The 27,995-nt window shown below is 40.0% G+C and overlaps 1 protein-coding gene across 3 annotated transcripts in view; it reads left to right on the top strand.

The window, feature by feature from the left end:
• THRB (thyroid hormone receptor beta) overlaps positions 1–27,995 on the top strand; it is a 996,269-nt gene that overhangs the window by 629,359 nt on the left and 338,915 nt on the right. For all 3 annotated transcript variants that reach the window (XM_044066875.1, XM_044066876.1, XM_044066874.1), the window contains one exon: positions 5,159–5,259. In XM_044066875.1, coding sequence (XP_043922810.1) covers positions 5,159–5,259 — 101 coding nt within the window. The remainder of the gene's footprint in view (positions 1–5,158; positions 5,260–27,995) is intronic.

Below are 27,995 nucleotides of genomic sequence, written 5' to 3'. Positions count from 1 at the left end.
TACCAGTGTTCTTTCCCAAACACACCAACAACTTAGAGTATATGCTGCACAAGCTTGATATTCATAGACAGCTCAGATTTTACCTGGATAGAACAAAAGAGTTCAGAAAATCAGAACAGCATTTTGTTTCCTTTTCAGATTCCAGAAAAGGTATGCCAGTGGCAAAGACAACACTGTCTAGATGGTTGTCTGATTATATTACATTTACTTATTCAGCTGCTAATTTACCTTTACAACACAAAATGAAGGCTCATTCTACCAGAGCAGTGTACACATCTTCTGTTTTTTCTGCTAGGCTTCCTATAGACAATATTTTTGCAGCAGCCACTTAGTCAAAGCATCATACCTTTATCACTCATTACAAAGTTGACAAGGCCTCCGGTGACAGGGCCTCCTTTGCTTCCACTGTCCTGAAAAACATACTCCCATGAGCCACCCGAGAAAGATGGTGCTTGGGACACTACCCATCTGTAAGAATGAATGGCGAGATAGAAAAATTTCACATAAAGAAGTTATGTACTCACCATAACGCTCCATGTGAGTTGTTCATTTCGCCTTCATTCATACTTCCCACCCTCCTACCCCCTCCAGGGTTTTTCGAGGAAGAGATACTAGTTTTATCCTGGTTGCTCAATATTTCTATGGGTTTTCTCCTAAAGAGTGAAAGAATGGCGCATGGTATTATTATACGTAGCAAACAAGATCTGAGGTAACTCTAGGTGCATCATGGGATAGGGACTTGGCCTCGAGCTGTCCGAAGACCTTGAGCTTTGTAGTAGGCTGACTTGGAGCCGAGGATCAGCTCCAAACCCATCTGTAAGAATGAAGGTGAGATGAACAACTCACATGGAACGTTATGGTGAGTACATAACTTCTTTTTTTGTCACACAAAGAATTACAAGGGTTTCAGCATAGAGATACTCTATGTAGTGTTAATTAGCCATGTTTAACAAAATGAGATTAATAATTAATGTGTAAGAATGTAGTCAGATACATTAGAAGCATTACTGATTTAAAAATTAATGGAAGCCATACTGTAACTTGAGAGCATGGGGATTTAGGATTTTTTTCTAAATGCTAAATGTTGTAGGGTAGACATGTCCAAATCATAATGGTAGTAAGTTACATATTACGTAGTTAATGTGACTTAAGGAGATGACACTGTGCAGACTGATTATAAACATCTGTGCATTGATGGATTATTAGACATTGTCTGAGACTGGATTTAATAAAAGGACAAATTGGGTTTAATGGTGATAATTTCAGGTCACTGAACAAACATTTGAAAATACAGAGACTCAGAATGGTAATCTTTCACTCATTAATTTTCCTCCTATTTCCAAGAGCCTCAATGGCATCTCTGAACAAGAAAGATGTATACTAGCATATTCCAGGTTTTTTACCCTTAAGGAGGTTAATCATGTGTGAGGTAAAGAAGGTGCATTTTCAATTTGCACTCTTGTCATTCAACAGTGCTTTAACTTTTAGAGTACTCTCGGTGCTTAGCCCCAGCCATAGGAGCTCTCATGGAGAGTGCACATATAGTTTTATCTTGATGGCTCATTCTCCATTATGGCTGATGGACAGTTTCAAGATAGCTATTCTGTTTCTTGAAACTTTGGACCAAACAGTAAATGGAAAGAAAGAGAGAGAATGAAATACACATTATTCAGACTTGTCAGTGCGCTTTCTCTGGAATCTGCCAGTGTACTGTATGACAATTATTAAGTTATCAAGGGATAATCATACTTCAAGTCCTCCTAAGAAGGTTCATATTCTTCTTTGAGATTAGAACTTTATTCAAGAAATTTTAACAAAGCCTCACTTTTTTTTAACCAGATTATTCATTGCAGCTGGAAGACTGCGGTGGTGGTGCTGCGGTAGCGTTGTCGCCTCACAGTTAGACGTTGCCCGTTCGATTCTCAGTTAGAGCGTCTTCTGTGTGGCAACATGCGTGAAAGGGCGTTCCTTCGTTGAAGGTTGTGCATTAAGCCCGGCAAGCCAGCACGTAAAGCTCTACTGCCAATCGTTAGCGGACCGGAGTTCCGCTGTGGCGACTCCTAACCGGGAAAAGCCGAAAGACACAAACAAATTCATTGCAGCTGAAATTTAAATTGAAAATTATCTTTCTGATAGCTGTCATACCATGTAAGAGAATTTCTGAGCTTTAGACTTTTATATGCCAAGCTTTACACTTCTTTTCATAAAGCCAGAGTAACTTTCACTACTACTCCCTCCTTCATGTCTTGGATCATGTCAGATTTTTTTACCCAAATGACAAGATCCTCCTTCTCTTTTTTACTCTTACTCAAAAGATGAAGGGGAGAGAATCACATATAGGTTAGATCATAGAAGGCAGATATTTGCATATACCACCAGGAAGCAGTTATATGAAAATGTGATCAACATTTTGCCTTCTTTACAGGCAGCAAATTTATAAACTCTGGGAAAATAAACCATTTCAGCCAGATAACTGCCTGCATTGAATTCTCTTGTGACTATAGCGGGAAACCTTATCTGGGGGACATGAAATCTAATGCTGTTAAACTAGTAGCATCTTTTACTGCCCTTTTCAGAGTAGTGACCTTCACAGCTATCTGTTTAGCAGTTTCTTGGGTCTATTATCTAAATATTTGCCAAGAACGACAAATTTACTGCAGTCTTCAAAGGAAGGTCCAGTTTTGTTCCTTCAGTTGTCCTGAGAGCATTTGCTGGAGCCTTCTGTCAGATACTGGATCTATAATTTGGTATTGTGCTTATCCACAAATTAATGATGGGTACAATGGCATGTCAAAGTACAGTTTTTGAAGACATCACTGTAATAAATGATGAGTAAAGTACTCCCAGCTTCACAATGACACACTTTGTATTTTTTTTACTCTTAACAATAATGTTAATTCTGTGTGGTTAGTCTTGGTGTTGTGTTTGAGAGAAAATCTGTTGTATGGTGATACGTAGCCTTGTTAGGCTTATATTTGCCCACTAGGATTACATGATGGATTAATCTTTTGTCAAGGACAGGTCCTAGTCAGAAGATTAAAATGTATGATGGCTGAATCATACAAATAGCAAATGCAACTTTCACTGCCTTTTCTTTTCCGTGCTAGCCACAACAACAGCATGGATTAACTTTGTACATAGAATAACGTCCTGGCTACTTAGAAAAATAGGTAGAGGTAGAAGGAGAACACTGATCTTCTTTTTACACTTCACATTTTGTTCTTCTCTTATTGCTTGAATTATCAGGCTGGATATTTCAGTGGAGCTTGATGCCACACAACATAACAGCATGCAAGTTGTCAGGGATAGAAAACTTCTCTGTTTACTAATGTAGTTAATGATGTGGTTGAGACTAATGTATCATAACCTCCATGTATAATTCCTTGTGGGCCCTTATGATTTCTTTATCTGTTTATTTGCTTAGTTTCAGAGTTTCATTTTACAGAATCGTGTTTGTGCCTTCTGATTTTGAGACTGAAAGCCAATGGGATTAGGATAGGTTTGTATGAATTATGGATTGCAGCTAACCACAGTTATATTTGTTACCTTACCTGTTCTTGTGGGGCATCATTTGCTAGGCAGATTGCTCATTAAGTCGGGTCTATAACCCATACAGCAGCTAGAAGGCACATATATCTACTTTTCTGGTAAGTATTTCATACAATGATGCTTTTGTTGGCAGACAATAATGTTTCCTTTGCTTTTGGTCAGTGTGGCCAGGTACGCTTAGATTTAGTACAAATTATGTTAATTTTGGTCATTTATGTATATGTATTGTATTGCATGATTATTTCTGCCCATCCTGTACTATGGGGTTATGCATGTTTGTTTTGTGGCCACGTGTGTAATCATATACACACGGTTGCAGTATTATTGGTTGATCTGGATGATAGTCGACTGTGCAGCTCATTACTATATGATTGCATGTAAAGCTGACTGTTAAGTTGGCCAACTGCGCATTGATCAACTTCAGTGAATGTCAACTGGATTTGCACTGTAGTTGTGTGACTGTGGAGTTATTGTATTCAAATTAGGAGTGGAGAGGCAAAGTTTCCATATTGGGGAGGTATGTGGGGGCAGAGCCCCCCCCCCAAATAAACTGTTTTGCATGTTGTGCATAAGTGTGATATTTAAGGGTGATTGGGTGGCTGATGTAGATGGTTTGGGAGTTATACATTTGCTTCGGTGGTTTTTAGGGTTGGCAAGTACTGTTTGAGTCACTTATGTGCACAGTTATTCATTGCTTGTATATTCATATATACATAAACACACACACGTGTAATACATTTTCATACATATACAAACATAATTTTTATGTTGCAGTGTTAAGTATAAATTAATTTAACATTTTAACATTCAATCACATTCAATCTCTGTAGACCACACTACCCAGTTTTGCTTATATATTTCATTATCTGCAGTGCACTGCACAAAACTCAAATATTCTGGGAAGTGAATCCTGGCAACACATCCCATACTTTTTTTCTTTTTTTATATACTCAGAAATGACATTATATGTGTTGTTCATTAGGTCCTTTGCCATTTTGCTGTACTTAACTGAACTCCAAACACCCTGTTTTACATGTTTATAAGAGGAATTCTTGTAGAACTCAGAACTGTATTTGAATTAAGGTCTCAGTGTGTCCAGTTTTATGTACAATGGCTTGTGTAGCTTTCACTGCTGGGTGCTGCTGTATATCCAGAGTTAACAATGGACAGACTGACTCCATTGCCTTTGCGTGCACTCTTGACTGTTATTAGGTCATCTACCTCAAAATTCTCTAGATTATTTTTTACACTGTAATAAGATGTATGTCTCCACTTCAGCATTCAGTTCATATTGTCAATACATAAATCGTTTTGCTTGTGGTGTGTGTTTGTGCATGCACATATTTCTGTAGTGTATGAATGCATGCATTGGTGTGCACATGTGCATGTTTGAGATTGGAATTTCATATTCCTGTTCTGAAGGAAGTCTTTTTGTGTACCTTATACCCTTACTCACTTGTTTAAGCACTGATGCTGTGGGATTTCTCTGACTCTTTAGCGGTGGTAGATGTCGTTCTCCAGAAAAGACTGAGTATATCTAAAATGGATATTTGTAGTTTTGTCACATTCTACATCTGGTGCTCACAGAAGTTTCTGTTTTGTTTCACAGGTTACGTACCAAGTTATTTAGACAAGGATGAGCTCTGCGTAGTTTGTGGTGACAAAGCTACAGGATATCATTATCGCTGTATCACATGTGAAGGTTGCAAAGTAAGTAGAAAAAGAAGATGCAGCAGAAATAATAAAACTGAAAATTTGGGTTATATTTTAATTCAAGCTGTTGTTTTGCAATATGCATTTGTTCGTCCGTTCATTCATTCAATCACTCACTCATTCTCCATTACCCACTTTATCCATTATTGGGTCAAGGGAAGCTGGATCTTGTCAAGACATTCAGTGGGCACAAGGGAGAGAAAACTATTCTGGATTGTATTTCATATTTCCTTTTTTAAGCAAGTTGTGAAAGTGAAGAAAGACATGTTTGTTTTTTAATTTCATGTATATGGGTGTCACTCTGTGGACAAGTTGTACTGTGCTTTGCTTCAAGAGAAATTCAATGGACTCTGAACCTATGGCCACCCCCAGAGAATGGCTTTGTCACTGATAAAGTTGCAGTGCTGCTGTAGGCTACTTGGTGATTGTTTTGGAAACTGAGGAACTGCACTAGGCTGCTATATTGGATACTATGGCAACTGAAGAGCTACACCAGGCTCCTATGCTGATTATACTGGTAACCAAGAAACATGTCTGCCACACAGGAAGTTGTGGTGGGGCATGATCTTCCTCAGAACCCACTTTAGCATTGCTCAGTGATCCTGAATCAATTTTAGCATTTTTTTAGCTGTTTTTAGAATTATAGCTTATGGAGTGCACTTGCAGCCAGTCTTCCAGTAGATTTGAATTTGATATCCAGAGCATTTAATGTATCTATTGTCTCACCTGGTTAACAATGTTTAAATAAATGACATACACTGATCTTTCTTCACTGAGCAGACATCTTCTGTTAATAACCTTTGGTTTGTGACCTTTGCTATTACCTGCATCTCTTCACTCCAGTAGTCCGTTGATCCCATCTCATCTAGGTACCTGGAAGATAACACGTCAGTGCATTTCTTGGCTGTTTGTCATCAGCTTTCCTCATTTTTACTGTGAGTCTTAGCTTGACATTTCATTACCCTAACTTGTATGATGGTACAGGTCAGTACATTTCTTGGCTGTCTGACATTAAATTTCCTCATTTGTATTTTTCGAATTACAAGTGTCTTGGCCTGAGAATTCATTACCTTAAGTACATTCTGCTGTCTCTTTACTTGTATCTGACATTGTTTCCCGATTTTTTTTTCATAAAAGTTTTTAGGAATTGATGCAGGCTGTTCCAGCAAGTGAGAAACAGATACGATTCAGAAGTAAAAATTTTAAACCAAACTTTGCCTGTAGACCCCTCTCTGGCACTCAGAGCTATTGAGCTGTCAGTTAATGCCATCATCGATACTCAGAATAGCCCCACAACCTCATTCCTGTGCTTTGCAGATCATATGTGATCAAGACAGTTATTAGAAAATGTATTTCTCAAACACTAGCATTTAGTATAAGATTAGGGAGAGTATACACTTTTCCCAGGACCCCTCCCTGCCGTTTGTCTGCCAAGCTGATACAACACATTGTTTTGACGTAACTTTCCTTAAACAAAGCATAGCTTTTTGTACCTTCCATATACATTTTTTGCTTGTGAACCATCTCCATGTTCAGTCTGATGATCCACATCATGGCCCCGGTCTGCTAATACAGAGTTAAGAGGCTGAGATGTTCCTAATCCTGAAAGCCTTGCATCTGACACCTGTGAATTAAATCCTGGATCTGCAGTTTTTGCCTTCTTAGTTTTGCAGGTCATGTACCTCTTCTACATTCTGAAATGCTGTGAAGAGTTCATATGGTAGTAAATACTGTTAACCATAAACAATAGACCTTAATAGTACATGGAGCACCACAGTTATGACTGAAAATAAGAAAAAAAAATCAAGCTTGCTAAGTATCTTTCTGATATCAGAAAGATGCTTAACAAATACCTCATTCTCTCTAATGGAGCTCTGGAAGTTTACACTGTAACTTCTAAGCTTTTTGCTAGAATCAAATTATGCCCTCAAATTTCAAACAAATGTTCATATCTCTTGAACCGTAGGGGTTACTAAAGAAATGTAAATGGTAAACTCTTCAGCACAAACTATTCTTATAGTGATTGCATTCTTTAGGTTCTAGGTCTTAAACTGGATTTTATAAGTTACAGTAAACACCTTCAGCCAGATTCAATAAAGCCTACACGGTCCATTTACATCAAGTGCATGTCACTGTAGCACAATGTGTTGGCTTCAGTAAGCAGATCTACACAGTGTGTAGAGCCATGCAGTGCCACTCAAACAAGGGAAACACCGTGGCATGCAAATTACAGCATAGGCAGCTAAACTGTATGCTAATCAACCAATCCAAGATGGAGGAGCTATTCATTAAGCTATAAGGCAATCGTTTAGACTAAGTGCTGGTTTTCCCTGCAAATTCTAAAACCTATTGGAATACAGCCACGGAAAGGAGGCTACACAGAAACAATGTTAGCGGCTGCTGTTTCTTTAATTCATGTGTATGTGCAAAAGGCTGAAGTCTATGCTGCTGCTACTGCTAATAGACCAAGAAGGAGAAGAGATTTCAGACCCCAGGTAACATCACAACCTACATAATGTGGAAATTGTGGCATGATACAGGGTGGATAGAGACACACTACAGGAACTCTGCAACCTCTGTCATCCTCAACCCAGAGCCAGGGCAAACCAAGGGGAACCCATCTGAGTGGAGACAAAGGTATGTGTAACAATTAGAATCTTAGTTACAGGTACCTTTCAGAGACCAACAGGGGACATGCTGGGGGTGTAACAGGCATCAGCATCCAGGATCCTCCATCAGTTCTTGAGTGCTATGCTCCAACATGCCAGTGACCACATATATTTTCCCCATATTCCTGAGGATAGGGCCAGAAGTTTGCAGGTGTTCTACCCTGTAGCACATTACCGTGAAGTACTGGGTGACATAGATTGCAAACATATAGAAATTAAGGCACCACCCAGGGAACAAGGAAGGCTTTAGATAAATAGAAAGGGGTTCCAGTCTGTTAACTGCCAAGTCTTGTGTAATGCCAAGGGAATAATCTTGAACATGTGGGCTCAAAACCCTGGCGGTTAGCACTACTCGCATATCTGGCACCTCCCAACTGTATCAGCTGTTTGCTAGGGTGGGATACCCCACAGGGTCATTTACTGAGGGATGCAGGTTATGCACTGGACCTGTGGCTGATGACTCCCATCAGAAACGCACACACACCCACTGAAGAGTGCCATAATGAGGCACATGCTCAAACCAGAAATATCATAGAGTGTGTGTTTGAGCTGCTGAAGTCTAGGTTCCAGTGCCTAGATACATCTAGGGGAGCCCTGCAATACATTTCACAGACATGTACAGAATATTCACAGTATATACCATGCTGCACAAAATCATCCTGAGAAAACAGCTTCAGCAGGATCAACAAGGGGAAGGAGCACACATCCAACCACCAATGGCAAGGTTACAACAGCCACATGCAGGTGAGGAGTCAGAGGGGGATCCAGCAGTTGCTGTGGGTGTAGGCGGATGTAGGTGTGCTAAATATGCCCTGGCATTGGCTAAGAGACAACCCATAGCACACACACTCACCACCTAAGGGCCTAAAACCTTCCTCCTATGCACAAGCATGTAGTAACATTGATACCAGTTAGATCTCACAGTCTTTACCTCCCCGTGTATTTGGCTGTGTACTGCTTGCATCAGACAGAGTCAGCCCTGAACTAAAACTGTTGCAGCTGCTGGATTTACAAGGTAAGTACTGAACCTGAAATGTATTGTGTAATAATATGAATGAGTGGCATATCTTTGCATTTCATTACTTGGTAGTGTAAGCAAGTAAAAGGTGGGAGTTTGTACAGAAATGACCTTAACATGTGACAGCAGAGACTTATTTGACTATGTTTCCATTATTAAGTAGTAGGCCTCAGTCATAAAAGATTCACCAGTCATACTGCTCAAAAGTAGTGATGGTCACTGCATGCCCTCATTTTAGCACCGTATTCCCACCCCTCATAAATATATGGTATCTTACCTCCTGTATACTTTGAGACTTAACTTTACCTAACAAAGCATGTTTCCCTTCTGAATAATTACTCTGTAATGTAATGTTGTGTTCCTTCTCCAACACAACTCTGCTATGTAATTCACCTTATTGTCTCAGCTCACGTACTTCACATTAATCTTCATTTATTGTTTGTTTTGAATGCTTCTTGAATTTTTCTGAGCTAAATGTTTTTTCCACTACTTGTATAAACTAATAATATTTAGCAATCTTGTGTATGTAACTAAGTTTTGTCTGTGCTGGAGCTTTTCTCCCCAGGACTCCATTGAAAATGGGTTCTTTTGGCCCAATGGACTATCCTGGTAAACCAACTGCAAATAAATAAATAAATAAATGTTTGTACTGGAAAATCATTAGAGAGAGAAGTTAGAAAGTAATGATACACATTTGAGTTTCATACTTCACAACCTTCATAAGATCATTCACAATAAAGATGGAACATTTTGATGCTATCAGCTGTCTAACTTTCTAAAACCAATATAAGTCAAAGGTACAATTAACAGTTCAACATCACTAATGCAGATATACTAAGCACTAAGTTAGCTATGCACCATGAGCATCAGACACAAAGCTTATGTGTCCCTGAATCCCAAAGGTACAAAACAGGGATATGGCACAGTTATTATCACTTGCACAGGGTGTTGTGTGTGTGTGTGTGTGTGGGGGGGGCAGGAATCTTAGGCTCACACAAAAGGTCGTGAGTGTGTGTGAGTAAGAAAGAGAAGCAGGCAGACGTGGATAAACCAACAAATGGCCAGTGAGATGAAATGAGTTTTAAGCTGCATGGCTGAACCATGTAACTGTTGTGTGTGTGTCTGTAGGGTTCCTCCAGGTGAAATTGGTGTGTGAGTGTCTGCATGAACATAGCCAAGCTGTGTGCTAGCTCTACATCTTGGTATGTCAACAGGTCTAAGCCGTGCATGGTATCACTGTCGTCCCTGACCATGAGAACTAGCTCTGCCAGGAATTGCACTGACACATCCAAGCCCACTGTCAGGTGCACTGATGCTACTTGAATGTGAATGATGTTTGCTGGGTGAGCTCTCCTCACAAGGATGCTCAGGACCATGACCCCATGGTTGGCCACATCTGTGTGTGGACAGCTTACCCACTGATGGAGCAGTGGAAATACTGCCACTATGGGAATGTGATTGGGCATGACCACATTGGCTAACAGCAGATGATGTGGCTAACCTGCACCCATGAGGATGCCATCCCCTTCCCAGCAGATGTTCCTTCATAGACACCTCTCATTCCAACGTGTCATTCATCCAGTCCATTGACTCAACAATACAGTGGAGGCAGTCACTCACGTCAGCTTATGCCACATCTACAAACCTAAGTATTTCTCTGGAGCACCTGTGGGAATGTGCCTGTGCCTCTGTGATGGCTTTAAACATATGTTGATTGGCCTGAGAAGACACACCTGGATCAGGTGGGGGATGGACAGCTGTCCTCCTCCGAGCACCCCTAACAACCCTCCTGCGTGACACCTCACCCACACTTTAGTTACGGCCAGAGTCAACAGGCACTGAAGCTGCAGTAACCACACTTCCACGATCAATTGCCTTGCCCACCTCCTGTCCAGTGTCTGATGGCTTACTGGAATGGGTAGGCATAGGCCTATGGCTCTGTCCAATGGAATTTCAGGGGATGGCTGAATGTCAACGTCTGTATCACATTCAACCTCTACACCCCCTGACTGTGTCTCTGTTTGGTCATCATCAGAATCTGCTGCTACTCTGACATCAGGTGCTGGAAGTCCCACAGTTTCACTGTCAGGATCACCTGTGATAATAAGCAATAAACACAGGAACAATTAATACCTAGGCTGCTATACTCCAATATATGCTAACAAAATAGCAGTGTTGCCACCATTAGACAGTAGAGTAATACGCCCAACAGTCCTGACATCATCATCACACTAAAATATTTCTTTGAATTGCTCATTAGTACTGACATAAAAATGTTTGGCTACCAATCTGCAGATGAGAGTATCCTCTGCTTGGAAGAAGTTAAGCAAAAGTTAAGGACAACATCATGATAATTAACAGTAACACACGAGGTAATACTTTTACCCCTTTATATGCCCATTAAAAGTACTTTCAACAAGAACTTGGATGACAACTCCAACCTAAGCTAATTAATCAGAATGTGGTAACTGTACCAATCTTCAATCACCCCCCCCAAAAAAAATTTTTCTTGTGAAACAGAAGTAACGTATTGATTTAAATTGTTATACTGTACAACAATATTCAACAACTAAGATACAAAAGCTTACCTGGAAGCTCTTTCTGGGATACGCTTGCTGTCCCTGAATCAGTAGCACTAATGTCAAGGATATGCTGTCCTGCACTTTTACTAGGAACTGACTTGATCCCTGACTGTGGACAGAAACTCTTTGTTTGGTTTTAGTGGTGGCTGATCATGGTTAACTGCAGCTGCTGTCCTCCATGAAGATGGGATTATGTCAGTGGCCCTGTAGCACACCTGCTAATATATCCTGCTGTGGCCTCCCATAGCATTAACATCATCAACAGTCTGCTACCAAGTCTGTATTCTGCGTGACATATCTCCTCATCCCCTTTCAAGAAGGAAGGCACCATGTTGCTTAAAACCATCAACAATATCCTGATTTTCATTGTTAGTGAAGGGAGGACTTCGAGGATTCAGACACCTGGATGGCATAGTCCTAGGTGTCCTAAAAGACAACAGAAGGATAATACACACAAGTATCACATAACTACAAAATAATTTTTCCCAGATAAAACAGAAAAGGTAGCATTGCAGTATTACCCACTGGAGAAACATAAAACAGCCTAGAAAATATAAACAACAGGCTGGATCCCAAAAAAGGAGAGTAACAACAGCAACATATCCTTGTTTATGCCATAACAGAAAGGCAGCTTGTCCCCAAAAAGAACAAGCAAATGTAACATTTTGCTAACAAACCATTTTTGAAGTGGTAAAAGTGCTATCAAATGAACTGTCCCTGAAACACATCTACAGATTTATCACAGAGCATTCCATTTTAAGATATTGCCAGCCATGTATACCTGTGAAATGCCTTGAAAAACATGCCCATGGCATCAGTACACTTCTAACTAATGCATGCAGATAAAAGTGTAAAAGACTTTGCTTTAGATTTTTCTTACAGTCCAGCATATGCAGTATATAGCTGACAAAATGCAAGCAGGACTTCTCAAGTTCAGTAATTCTCTGTGCAGATATATCCCAAAATGTAGCCTCTGTTCTGTATTCTCCAGCTAAACAAGTCCACACACCTTCTGTTTTGCTAGCTACACAGTTGCCTTTTTATATGGTGTAGACTCAGGGATGTTAGCATGGTGAAGATGCAAATTGGGTGTGAACTAATTAGAATTGCTGAATCCCACATAGTTGGCTCCATGTTGCAAATGTAAACATAGTGCAGGCACTTTCCTCAGTGTTTCTTTTTAATGGTTTGCAACTGTGAACGCTTACTGGCTGGGTGAAAGAAAACACAACAGCACTGCAGGCTGCCCTACATCCAGTGGGTGTGTCAGGTTAGACTTACAAAGTGTTAGATATAGGGTTGGAAATGTAAGTGTGCAGCACACACTTCAGAGGCTCTCTTCATTAACATCCAACCTCCCCTTCATTTGTTGGCAACTGCATAAGATATTTCTATTTAATATCCTCACACATTTTAAGGCCAGTGATATAGAATGGCTGACAGACTGCATGTCTCAGATTTCTGGTCAGATAAGAGACGAATGATCATCAAACACATAGACTTTAGACAGAGCTGTAAATTTGCAAGCAATAGTCATACTTGGTTGTGTGATCACTTAGTGCACTACATCCAGAAATAATAAATGTACAAATAGTTGTATGGTTTCATATTATTGTAGATGATGTTGCAGTTGGTTAAATGCAGAATGATTTCAGTTCCTTGCTGCAAAACTGTTTGCATGGCAAAGAGGGATAAGGCACCCTTCCTGTGTTCTGAAAATTCATTGGAGTAAGAGTTTAAATCCAGACCTATGTAAAAATATCTCATGTGAACCAACATTTTCTAGTGTGTATGTCATAGATTGCTTCTCCTCATTTCAACTAATTGTCCTTTTTTTCTTGTTTTTTTTTTTTTAGTTATTTTTTTGAGGGGGGCAGAGTTTGCACAACACACCACTTAGCACAATCATGGTGTAGATCAGAGTGCACATGCAGTGTACTGTATCTTTAAGAAGCATACCAAAGACATAACGTACATGTATAAATGTCAAGCACATGCCATTCCTAGTGCCATTTTCAGAATGCAGCCAGAGAGTAAGCATGTATGATTCCAGCAGTTATTTGTATATAAGTTACTTAAATTAAAGTCATTTAACTTCTATCATGATGTGCTTGTAATAAAGCTGCTTAACAGAACCCACAAAGACTCTTATATTGTGTCCAATGTAGGAGAGCAACATGGTGTCCGAACTGGGATCACAGAAAATAATATTCAGAGCCATGAAGTGCAGAGATGGCAGTGAAGGTAAACTAAGAGAAACAAGCACAAAAAAAGAGCCAGAAAAGAATCAATAGTAACGAGAATATGCGCAAACTAATTATTCTATAAAATGGAGCATTACAAGGAAACAACCTGCATTATTAAACAAGCAGGGGGCTCAAAAGGGTTTATTAACTAAAAGAAGTGTTTAAAATAAGATATTTGGCAAAACCAGCATGTTTAGAGTAAAACGAGCTCAAAAAAGTACAATGGGCATGAAAAGAGATTAAACGTGCAAAGCAAATATGATAAGGGCAAAAAGGGCGCATCAAGCATAAAAAAAAGGAAGGTAACTTCATGTGATTTTGGCAAAGTGCTGTGTTTTGGCATAACTGCGACTTCATATTGTATCAAAGGCATAACTAAAGTTATTCAAAGTGTGTCAAAGTGTGTAAAAGTGCTTACAGTGTGTGCTTATGTATTCTGAAGAGTTTATTTTTGTGCAAAGTGCAATTATTTCATAAAGTGCAGTCAAAACATAGCAGTTTCAAAACGTTTCTTGTGCTGGGTGTGTCTTTTTGCAAAGTGCCACCACTACAGAGTGTTTCTTGCACTGTAAAGTGTTGCCTAGCAAGGTACCGCTATTTTGGGGACATTTCAGTGTGCTGTGTACAGTTTATTTGCAAAGTGCAATTACTTCGAAATGTTATTGACTCTGACCTTCGATTGCCTAGTTCATTTGCATCATGATATGTTTCTCATACTGATAAGAGAGGATTTCTTGCAATACAGTAATTTTAAAAGTGTTACAATGCCCAAGAGAGTTATTTTGCAGTGAATGCTCAATAGCATAGTTTTGAAAAGCCCAAGAACATAATTTCAGAAGCACAGAAAAGTATAAGGGCAAAGTTACAAATATGGCATAAATGTCTGGCAGATGTATATTTGTATGTGTTCGTGCTTATTTGCAAAACTCTTCATTGGCATGTGTTAATATGGCAAACGGATTTCGAAAGCCCTTACCACTTGTATTTGATCGGAATATTGCAGAGAATTGGAGAATATTTCAGCAAGAGTATGATATTTTTATACAGGCAGCTTATTCAGATAAAGATGCACGGACCAAAGCATTAATTTTGTTAAACCTAGCTGGGTCAGAGGTCATCAAAAGAGAGCGTTTATTTGTGTATGCACTAGCAGTATATGAGGAAGAAGGTGAAAGTCATCATATTGTTGTACAGGCTGGATCAAGGGAAGACCCTGAATGTTTGAAGTGCAAGTTCAGGGAAATGTATAACCCCCAGACAAATATTACATTAGAGAGGCATTTGTTTTTATACGAGAGAGCAGAAACCAGGATAAACTTTTGCAGCTTATATAACTGACCTGAGAAAAAAAGCAGCATTTTATAACATAAGACCCCAATAAGTGTGGAAAATATTTTTTTTCCTATGTCTCTGGGCTAGTAGGATTTGCCAAGATCCTTCATTTAAGTATAAAGTGGATAGAAACCTAGACTTGCTAAGTTTATCAATGCAACTTTCAAATTACCTTTCACATCTGGAAATTGCTCATGGAATGATGCATCACCCTAGTAAATGCCCATCCTTGGGAAATGTGCTTAATTGAAACCACACTGTGTGTGTGTGTGTGTGTGTGTGTGTGTGTGTGTGTGTGTGTGTGTGTGAAAATGCCCCCCCCCCCCATGAAATACACCTGTTGGCTAGGGGTTTTCAGCCTCAAACCCTGTACCTTTGGTATAGGGTAAAAAGAGCCTAAACTCCCTAGCCACCACCATTTCTGAGCTCTGTCTAGATTTTTTGTGCTAAGAGTTGAGAGCTATGATGAGTGAGAAGTGAGAAGTTGAGAACTGAATTTGTATTCCCTCATTATTGGCATTGTTTGCCCAGGTTTTTTTTTGTGCTAAGAGGTTGAGAGCTATGGTGAGAAGTGAGAACCGAACTCACTAAATGATAGCCATTAAGTTTCAGGTTTCCCTTTTTTCAGGAAACTGCTGATTTGGCATAGTGGTATGTTGCTCTGTAGTGCATAGGGTTTGAGTTTTAATACCAAGTCTATTTTCATTGTGAGACAGTATTGCTTTGTTTAGCGGATGTCTGTTAGTGTTTTTTTGCATTGTTGTGCTGCAAAATGTAAAAATAAAATCCAAATAATCATTGTAGAAGTAAAGCAGTATGCACACATTAGTGTTTATGGTAAATGGGGATAAATCACCAGGTAATGGGACATTGGAATGGCTGCAGGGGACTCTGGTGCGGTGCCATATTTTGGTTGTCTGTTCTTCAGCTTGCATTTGAAAGTTGGTATCCCACAATTCCATTGCAGTGGGTGGGGTTGTGTAATTATGTATGCAAATGAGATGTTAATCAGCTTACAGATTTGTACCTATTTTTCATGGGCCTTGTCCAGATTTTTGATGTTTCCAGGTTGAGAGGTATGGTCACACAAAAAAGCAAGTTGATGAAGTAGAGGCACAACAGTCAGCTTTCTATGTAGATGGTGTATCAGTAGTTGATGAAAGAGTTGATGCAGTGAATTTGTTGGCAAAGAGCAAAGTGTTTTGTACTGTCTGGAGCAATGGTAAATCTGAAAAGCTTAAGGTAGACACTGGTTCAAAGCATAATGTTATATCAGCAGACACATTTGCTAAAGTGAGAACTAATGAACAACTCAATGTGGCCAATAGTGCAAAACTTGTTGCTTATGGAGGTGAAGAAATTCAAACCGAAGCCTCAGTGATGCTTGCATGTTATTTGGCCAAGAGCTGTTACAACATATTATTCTATGTAGTCTGAAGGCCATTGCAGTCTTTATTGGGTCTCAAAGATAGCTTGAGAATGAATCTGCTTTCTTTTACTAAAGAATTTCATCCTATAATGCATCTCCTAGTTCTAATTCTTCTGAAGCCATTTTCTCAGAGTATGCTGATGGTTTTGATGATGTTTGGCAAACATCCAGTTGTGTATTCCATGAAGTTAGACCCAGAGGTCACTCCAGTAGTTAGACTGGCAAGAAGAGCTCCAATAGCTGTGCAGGATAAAGTTAAAGCTCAGTTGGATAAAATGGTGCAGCAAGGTGTAATTTGTCCAGTTACAGAACCAACTGAATGGGTATTATCTATGGTAGCAACTCACAAAAAAGGCTCAGACAGAATCAAAATATGTATTGACCCAAGAGATTTGAACAAAGAATTGAAGAGGCCATATCATCCAATGTGCACGTCAAAGAGGTCACAGCCCTAATACTGACTGCCACTGTCTTTTCTGTCTTGGATGCAAAAAGTTCATTTTGGCAAGTGATGCTTTATTACTAACCATTTTGGTACCTCATTTAGCAGATACAGATTCCTAAGGATTCCATTTGGAATAAATTCTGCAAGTTAAGTCTTTCGGCATGCAATGGACCAAATATTTTCAAGTTATCCTTCTGCCATAATAGTAGATTATTTTATTGGTGGAGGTAATGGTGAAGCAGAGCATGACAGAAAACTAAAAAGAGTTCTAGACAGAGCACGTGAAGTAAACTTAAAGCTCAATCCACTGAAGTGCAAATTCAGGCTACCAGAAATTACACATGTAGGTCATTTGTTTACCAGTACTGGCTTGAGACCAGACCCAACCAAGCAAGCAGCTATTCTTGAAATGCCGGTACCAGATAATGTTCAAGCTCTACAACATTTCCTAGGCATGGTCAGCTATTTAGGCAAGTTTATACCAGACTTCAGTGAGTTGATAGCACCTTTATGAGAACTAATGAGCAAAAATGTTGCATGCTCATGGTTAGAACATCACCAGAAGGCATTTGAAGACCTTAAGCAGAAAATTGCCACCCCACCTACATTAAAATACTATGATGTGAATAAACCTGTCACTCTTTCCTGTGCTGCTTCAAAATTTGGTCTTGGCACAGTGGGCAGACCAGTAACCTATGCATCTAGAACACTTATCCAAACTGAGATGTAGTATGCTCAAACCGAGAAAGAACTTTTGGCAGTAGTATTTGCATGTTCCAAGTTTCATGATTATATTTATGGTCAAGCTATTCAGATTGAAACTGACCACCAATTTCTAGTTACTATAAAGCCTATGCATTCAGCTCCAGCAAGATTACAAAGAATGATGCTCAAATTACCAAAGTACAACTTCAAAATGGTCTATACAAAAGGCAAACTACTCTATCTGGCTGATACCTTATCAAGATTGCCCAGAAATTTGATGGAACAGCTTGACACAAAGAATTTTGACTTTGATGTGATGGCAGTGCATAATTTTTCTACCACTAGGCTTGATGAGTTAAGAGATCACACAAAGTTTGATCCAATTTTGCAAAAGCTCAATCACTACATTAATGCTGTATGGCCACAAAAGCTATCTAATGTACCACCTGAAGTGCAAACCTATTTTCCTTACAGAAATGAAATGTTGATGGAAGATGCAAAGGTCCTAAAATTGTTATTACTGCTACCTTACAAGAATATATCCAAATTTTGCATTGTGGTTACCAGTAGGAGAAGAGCAAGGGAATTAGTATTTTGGCCATCATTACTGAAAGACATTGATAAAACACTTTCTTCTTGTTCAGTATACAGTAGTACTAGACCGCATTTGCAAAGAGAACCACTTCAGCTAAGTTAGTTCCTGAACTACCTTGATCAACAGTAGCCACTGATATGTTCGAGTAGAACAGTCAACACTACTTAGTATTGGTAGACTCATATTCGAACTGGTTTGAGATCGACTTACTACCTAACTTAACATCTACTGCTGTCATCACTAAGTTGAAATGTTATTTCTCAGTCCGTGATAGTCCACACTAAATTATCTCTGACAATGGTACTCAATTTACTAGTCAGTTGTTTCAGAAATTTGCAAGAGAATGGGACTTTGTACATGTTACTAGCATTCCTGAATATCCACAATCAAATGGTCTAGCTGAACATGCAATGCAGAGTGCAAAGCAGTTACTTGAAAGGTCAAAGCATGACAATACCGATTTCTTTTTGAATTTACATAATCTCAGAAACATACTCCGTGACAATATTCTTGGCTCACCTGCTTAAAGGCTTCTTTCCAGGCAAAACAAAACAATGCTACCTATTAGTTCCAGTTTATTGAGGCCTAAAGCTAAGAACAACAGAACCATAAAGGCCCAACTATTTAAGAAGTGTTTAATCCAAAAGTCCAGTTATGATTAACTGAGGAGATTTTTTTGTCTGTTGAGGGAAGGAGAGACGGTTAGAATACAAACAGCGAAAGGTTTTGTCTGGATTGGTCAAGTTACCAGTATTTGTGCTGAGCCAAGATCTTACCTTGTAGACTCTGAGGCTATGGAGTACAGGAGAAATTGTAGGCATCTACTTCCTGTACCAAAATCATCATCACAACATTGTTCTAGTAACAGACTCTAGATATCAGAGGGGACCAAATGTTGTTTCCTTTCCAGAGTGTGTTCCTACCTCTGATTCCATTCTTGAAGATGTTCCTAACAATTCTAAGATCAAACATTTTACAAAGGCAGCTCCAGTTGCTAAGCCCAATTCCCGGTTTTGTGTCACACCATATGAACAAGTATCCAAGCCCAGTGTGAAATATGCAGTAACATGGACTTAACTGTGAGTATATATATATATATATATATATATATATATATATATATATATATATATATATGTGTGTGTGTGTGTGTGTGTGTGCGTCTGTGTGTATATCTTATCTTGTGTAAATACATGATAGAGAACTGTCTGTGATAACTGCATGTCAAATAAATCAATAACATTGCATGTTATATTTTTTAAGAGTGAGGATGTAGATCAGAGTGCATGTGCTGTGTACTGTATCTTTAAGAAGCATGTCAAAGACCTAACATGCATGTATAAATGCCAATCATGTGCCATTCCTAGTGCCATTTTGAGAGTGCAGCCAGAGAGTATGTATGATTCCAGCAGTTAGTTTGTATATGTTACTTAAGTTAAAATCAGTTAACTTCTATTGTGATGTGTTTGTATAAAATAAAGCTGCTTAAACAGAACCCACAAAGACTCTTCTATTGTGTCCAAAGTAGGAGAGTGACACATGGGAAACAGAGGAGATTAAATGTCAGGTTTGGCTGTGCTTATCTCATTTGCATGAAGCGTGGCAGTGTGCAGACTGGACAACTGGCCCACCCAGGATGCAGACAGAACACCTGCAGACACGACACAGACTGCCAGTAATTGAAACTGGATACATTCAATTAATTCTGTTGGGCACCACGCAAACCCGCAAAGTGGCATTGCACGGCGGTTAACACAGAGACTTTAAAAATGATTAGTAAATTAGGGAATGTCAGGTATCTAGTTCTATGGCAGCAGGTGTAAGTGTAGGACTGGTGTACAGATGGTCCTGGGTTCTAGTACAGTGTGTACAACCATTTTTTGTTACTGTCGTAACAGTGCAGTTTAGAGCAATGAACTGAAAAAAAAAATAAACAAGTGTTATTTCAGCAATTTTGTGTCAACAGCTGTAAGTGTAGGACTGTCATACACATGGTCCTGGTTTCTAATACAGAATATTGATATGAATTATATGTGTGAGGTATGAGATACCATTATTGTGTTTTCAGATGTATGACTGAGGGTATACTGTGTACTATAGTTCTGTAAGTAAAATTCTGCTATCTGTCCTTGCACGGCCTTCACAATTATGTAAGACACATACACAACTGGATCTATATCCAATAATCTTGTCAGGTCACACACATGCATGTGTAACAGCTCATACTGTCACCTGTATTTATGTATGATTCCTGAGTATGTCTGAGCAGCACTTCTTCTGTGGCAAAGATGGAACATTAACACTATGGAAGAAAATGTTTTGTCCCTTATTCCTAGGTTTAAATCCCAGAGTGTACAAATCAATTTTGTCAGTGTATAAAGGTAAAAACAAATGTATCAGGTCATTACATTTATACCCCCATTGCATGCCTGCAAACCAAACTCACCTATTGGTTACCTTCCAATTTCCAATATATATATTTCCAGGCTACATCAGTAGACACCCCTCAAACTAAGGCCACATGTCAGATTAACCTTCCAATTGCAATTATTTAATTTATCCCTGCTTAGTACTGCTGTTCTCCGCTTAACATCACTCAAACTCATTGCTCGGGTTTGCACATTACCAGTAAACTCAATAACTGGAATTGGCGGGAAAGCATCAGTCTCCATTGCTCTAGTTCGGCTGGTAGACATGGCTGGCATTAGAGGGGGAAGGCACCAGGTTTAGGGCATAGAGGTGGGGTGTTCAGGAGTCCAGGATAGTTATTGGACTCCTGGTAAAGCACCACAGCTAAAGGCTTCTGCAGGGGGGAATATTCTGACTCCCAGTACAAGTCTGAGGCATGGAATAGTGTGGCCCAGGCTGTATCCAGTGCCACTGGTATCTCACTCACTAGACAGCAGTGTAGGCATCATTTTAATGACCTACACAGATGAAAGAGGGATACTCGCAACCATTAGTTGAATGAGTTAGAGACTGCGGACATCCCACAGCTGTGTAAGTGTGACAATAAGAGAGTACTTGTAAGACTTAGAAAGCTAAATATGGGCAAGACTGGTATGCATAATGTTTGTCTGTTCTTTTCTGTTCTTTCCACACTGAGCATGAGTTCACTTGAAAAGCTCATGTTGCTCGAATCGAGGGACTGAGGGAAGCAAGTGGTATGTATGCAGCAAAAGAGAAGAATTATTGTAGCTTTAAAAGTTAAACATAGCTGTTTTGGTCTTTCATAGAGTTGTATCAAGTTGAGCATGCATATCTCAACTGTAAAAGCAAGTATGCATGCATTAGTCTGTAGCACAATCCAGTTGTAAGAGTCCAGAGGTTGTTGTATCAAACTGAGCATGCATAGCCCAGCTGTAAAAGAAAGTATGCATGCATTAGTCTGTAGCACAAACCAAGACTGTAGTCAGAAGTTGTGGGTTTAAATACCACAATTCACAACTATACAATACTGTTATTTTTTTAATAATATTTACATTAAATTAAAAACTCTATACTAGTGCCACAATTGCCCACTATATAACTGTAACACACATATGTGCAGTATATGCACACTTCAAGGATTACTTTCAGCAATCTGTAGTATAGTGTGTATGTGTTAGGACATATACTTAAATGTAATACTTCAGATAAAAGAGTTGTATAATTGTATTAATGCATTGTATGTCACATATGATGGTACTAATTTTATCTCTTTTTTTCTCTCACCCCAACCCTTATCTCTCTTTTTTTTTTTCTATTACGTCATAAAATTCTCTCCGTGTCATTCATGTGTACAACATTGCTAAATGCTACAGCACAGTGAGGTAGGCCAGCCCCAGTGGATCAGCCTGTCCCCACTCCATTAGCTCCAGCACCAATGTCCAGCACATCTGGGAGCCAACTTGGCAGCACTGCCTCTGCTGGCCCTGCACTACCTGTGCACTCAGGTAGTACTGCTTTGGAAGCTGGTGCAGTGGTACCATCTGGGAGCAGTGGTGGAGGTGGTGATTTCATCACCTGCAGGGAGTTGCCAAGGATGGTAGGGTCGTGCACTGCATCACTGGTGTAGGCCTAGGATAGATGGAGAGGTTGTCCTCCCTCATGGTCTGTTGGAGGAGAAGATATCAAGCACTCCAGCCATCAGCAGATTAAGGGGACAGTGATGACAGTCCAGTGGGTTAAGGACTCGATTCTCACTGTCTCCAAGCTTGATATCCATGAGCCTGTGTTGTCCCCCCCTCACCCCAATCATGGTGTTCCCCAACTTTTTGTGTTAATCACTATCTTTGACTCTTGTCGTGTTTGTCTTGTATATTTGCTTTTGCTTCCTCACCTACCCAACTTACCTGACCCAGACATACCTACATCCCTTACCCAGCAGTCCTGTCTAACTGAATTTAAAAAAATTAAAATGGGCACCTGTCTCACAAAAAAATAATCGTCTCATACATAGCTGTCCATTTGCACATGTGTCTTCTTGACACACTTGATTGATTCCAATTGGCTATACAACATGAGTCCATTGTTGTCAACCCTCTTTGTGGAAGTGACAGTTCAAATTCTGCACATATTTTCAGTTTACAGTGTTAAAAAAATGGATAGCTGTGGTTCTTTCCTATTATCTCCTGCACATTCCTGTATTGCTTTCCCTTTGTTCTTCTCCCTGCTTGCTCCTCATTTCATAACATTCCTATCTACCCCATTTTAACACCTTTAATTTGGTCAAAAAATAGAATCACACAGCACACAAGTAAAAGAAAAAGCAGTGGATCTTTTCACTTTCTGAGCAGTATATTTGTGTGGAGTTTCGCATCATGCACCAATGTGCACTGACAGTGAGCAGCGAAGGAACAGTGCTGCAGTTATCTCCTTGCAATGCCGCTTTAAACCTGCTGCACTATGCTAGCACACTGCAACACATTTACTGTACAGAATTCATGTCATTGCATTAACAATGTTTATTTAAACATCTTTAAAAGTATTAGATACACTTGGATTTGAACTCAGTATTTTCTGGGCTCAAAAGGAAATGTGTCAGTGCATTTACACCTTCTTCCACAGAGTCAGTTAAGCAGCAGGTGTGTTTCACAGACTCAGTACTAACTCTCAGACTTTTCTCAGTGTGGCTTGCGTTTCTGCACAGCTTACCTATGTGCAAACATGGAAAGTATTCAAAATGTGTATCTTGCATGCACAAACACTTTGCCAAACATCATGCAAACCTGCTGCGTGACACACTATGGAAAAATAAATATTATTATGTATTACTGTTGTTTACTGTCCATTTCCTGTCTATGACATGAAATTACATATGGAAAGATAACTAACTAAAGTCCCTATCTAACAATATGTCACATATTTACAATACAGCCATATGTTGCCTCCTCCCAAGCACTGCAACCCTGGTGTCTCAGTACTTTTTTTCACACATATATCACCTACACCACAGAAATCAAATGTGCGATATGCAATACACATCAATCTGGTAACATGCAGAACTAGAACTACTGACCCATAAGCGTAAAAAGCCTTATCTGCAAGACTAGGTAAGGAATCAGCATGAACCTTAGCCATAGGGACATAGGTGTCCTTCAACACACTTGACCTCAACCATTTTGGTTTTGTCAAGGGTAGGTCTTGCTTATTAAACTTAGTGGACTTCTTTGTTCATAGGTTCATAGGTTCATACTAGGCTATCTGCCCTAGGGCATTTATAAGCCTAGCCAGAATGTGTTTGGCTTTCGCCACCCATTTTAAATTTATTTTGCTATGCCCTTTTTCGAGGTTAGTATACTGTGCCTCTGTCTAACAGTGACACAGAAGTGATACCCGGGGTAAACCTACGATCTCCCAACCACTCATCAATATTCCTCTTGAAGAGAGTCAATGAGGGACTCTGCCTAACCTGGACTGGGATTTTATTCCAGAGTGAAGGGCGCCTCTGGGTTATGAATCTGTTCCTCCAGCATGTCCTATTTATTTCAGTGCTGAGGTTCAAGTCTCTCGAGCGCGTAGCTCGATGGGATTTGGATTTTCTGAGGTGCAGCATGTCCATTAATTCCGGGTTGGACGTGGCTTTATACGTCAGGCACAGATCGCCTCTGAACATGTGGTATGCCACTGAGTAGAGCTGGAGTTTCTGTAACCAGGCAGCATATGGCATCTGTTTGAGCCCTTTGATCCTCTTGGTGAGGTACTTTTGGGGTCTTTCCAGTTGCTGCAGGTGTCTGGTAAGGTACATCCCAAAAGGGGCACTGTACTCAATTATGGGCCTGATGAGGGATGAGTAAAGAGGCACGATGACCTCCCCTGATCTAGATGTGAATCCCTTCATGATTAGGTGGGCTATATAAAATGTTTTTCTAACCACTTTGGCCACGTGGTTGTCAAATGAGAGATTGCTATCAACTTGGGTCCCCAGGTCCCTAATTACTTCTTCTGTACTTAATGGATTGCCACCTATGTGGTAATTTGTGGGCACTTTGTTTTGCCAGAGGGATGACTATACATTTTTGGCATTTAGGTTGAGGCCATGGCTCTGGCACCAGTTGTCTGTTTCTATGAGGCCCTTTTGGAGGATGCTTGTGTCAGCTGGAGAGTCGATTATGGCCCAGTTTGCAGTCATCTGCGAACTTGGTCAGCCACAGTCCTTCCGTGTTGGCCTGTACCTCCGAGAAATATATACCGAACAAGAGAGGTCCCAGGACTGAGCCTTGTGGGACACCACTTGTAACTGGTTTGGAGTCTGACATGGCTCCAGCAATTCTAACCATGCGGGTTCTGTCCTTGAGCCAGTTTGCAATTCATCTAGTGACATAGGGGTTATATTTAAGCTGGTGAGCTTATCTATAATGCCCGAGTGGGTATTGTAGCGAAGGCTTTTGCGAGGTCCAGGTAGGCTGTGTGGACCACCATCCTCTCGTCAATGGCCTTGGTGACTGTTTCAAAGAAATCAACCAGGTTTAAGAGGCAGGATCTGCCCTTAACAAAGCCGAACTGGGTAGGATCCAGTGTCTGTAGGTCCCCAATATCTTTATTTATGAGGTCCATGATGATCCTTTCCATAGCTTTGCAGACCAAGCTAGTCAGACTTATGGGGTGATAGTTTCCAGGATCTGTTGAGGCACCACCTTTATGGAGAGGGACCACTGTTGCTGTACGCCACTCTTTGGGCACATATCCTGTAGTAAGGCTGAGATTGAACAGTAGTTTTATGTTTGGGTTTAGCTCTTCTTGGAGTTCATGTAGGACGCAGCCCGGGTTACTGACCCCAAAGATCTAGATAAGGGATAACAAGACATACCGCCTATGATGAGTTATCCAAGGCCTTTGACACTATCCTCCATTCGGGTATCATATAGAAAATCTCTCCTCTGGGCATTAACCTATACATTACTAGATGAATAGCTAGCCAGCTGACAGAATACACACTGTCAAAGTTGGGGACTGCACCTTCACCACGAGATTGTTTACCAGTGGAATACCACAAGGATCTGTTCTGTGCCCTCAACTGTTTAGAAACTATATCTCTGAAGTCCAGGCAAAGGTAGATGGCCTGTTGCTTAACAAGTTTACAGTGACTGTCAACAGTACGCAGTCATATAGAGTCCCCCAATGATGTTAACATATTACAGAAGGGGCTGACATAGAAAAATTGTTATTGCCAAACTCACTGACTGAACCTTAAAGCAAAAAATGCCTCCTTGTCCCCTTTGGCAATGAAGTACCCCTTCTAATTATGATATACATATCAACCATGTAAGCTCAAACATAGTGTTGGGAGACTTGGGACACATGTTGATAGAAATCTACACTTCAATTACTGTGTGTCCATAGTGGTGAGACACACATTCTACATTGTGCACCTCATAAGTAAGGCCATCACATCCAAGACCAAGGAGGTCATAGCTCTGTGGTAATCTACCCTTATCTAACCACTAACTGAGTGTAATGCTCCCTTGTGTCTGTATCTCACCAGACACTAGTTGGTTTGTGATGGGGAGAATCCATAGCCTCCAAAATATGACATAAGTGGAAGACTGAAAGCCCTGCCGCTGTACTCAGTATGATGCAGGCTGCTGAGAGGTGACCCTTGCCTGGCCTATAGAGCAGTCTCAGATGCTGCCTTACTGGAAATGCTGGACATCTGCAAATTAAATGGGACAAAAATAACTTGCCCCAGGGATCTCAACCTAACCTTCATCACACCAGTAACTGAGTACAATGCACCCTGCGTCATGTACCTCCCTATACTTCTTTCACTGATGTGTAACTGAAGTGTACCACCTTTGTCACACAGCTTATTGGCCATATATATATATATATATATATATATATATATATATATATATATATATATATATATATATGCCATGCACACCAGTCAACTAGCCTGTATTGCTGATAATGTCACATACAGGTATAGCAGTGGCCGTCTTAACACCTCCAGTACATGTTACAGTGCCAGGACAGTGTGTGTGATTACCCTCATAGAGAATGTACATGTTATAATAGTTTTACAAGTGTGTTTTGCAGACTTTTTCTCTGATCACTCTAAATCACATGTTATGTCAGAAGCATGGGATTACTGGGGGCATTATTCTGATATTGCCCATGATTGTGGTTGTTTTTTTTACTGTTGTCTATGAGCCTTTGCCTCTGTCCCACTTGCTGGAAACCTTTGCTGAGATTACACTCACATTCAGGCAAATCAGTTTGCACAGCTTAACAATATGCACCCTACCCTAATTGTATGTCATACCCCTGATAGATGTCCTATGCATTATTCATGGAAGGATGCTTACCTCACACAGACATCCTCCCCATTGTTATGTCACCTTGTGTGACAGTCACATATTACACATTTTCACTATGCAGTCCCTACTGTACCATATTGGTATGTGATTGATGTTGCTGCTACAACCATCTTCCATTGACATGCCCTCATCTGCTGTACATTAGGTTGTTTCACCTGTCCTTTTTCCCTGTGTTCATTCCTACAATTCATCTCTGTCCCTATTCAAAACACGCACTTCCCCCGAGTGCTTATTTTACATGGTAGTCCATGTACTGTTACAGATCATTTTAACAACTTCAGTACAGAATTCCAGGAATGCGATTTCTCAGTACTCTGCACTACACTGTCCTGTACTGTGTTTGGACCATATACTTAACATTCATACCTCTCAACTGTCCAGATTTTCACAGAATGTCCAGATGAAATTTGTGGCTTTCTGCCACATTACTGGGATGATCTCAGGACTAATGTGACCCAGTATTACATGCATTTGAGTTTCATACTTCAAATCTTTTAGAACATGTATCTTAATACAAAACCCTGGTTATTCTAGCACATTTCTGTAAGACAAATATGTGAAATATATCCCTATTTCTGGGTCATTGTCTCCCCATTATGTTGGCCTTTGTTCACATGTCTTACAGTAAGAGATTGAGAGCTAGAGATTGAGAGCTGTCTGTGAAGCCCTGGTGATCATTATGGCATTCCGCTTAAAACTACGGACCATCAGTGCTCTGATTTAAACAGGAGTGCTGTCTATATTCACTTACATGGTTTCCTATCCGGCAACACTTTTGTGAGCCACAAAATCTTGCTTGTTTACTTTTAAACATGAATGCAGTGTGTGGCATGAATATGCAATATGCACTGCTGCCCACCGCTCATGACCACGCACACATGTAAACCTCCGTGTAGGCTTTGCATGAA

The sequence above is a fragment of the Protopterus annectens genome, chromosome 3.part1, assembly GCF_019279795.1.
Source record: "Protopterus annectens isolate FY-2018-M chromosome 3.part1, PAN1.0, whole genome shotgun sequence".
Lineage (NCBI taxonomy): Eukaryota > Metazoa > Chordata > Ceratodontiformes > Protopteridae > Protopterus > Protopterus annectens.
This window is presented reverse-complemented; position numbering and strand designations above follow the sequence as displayed.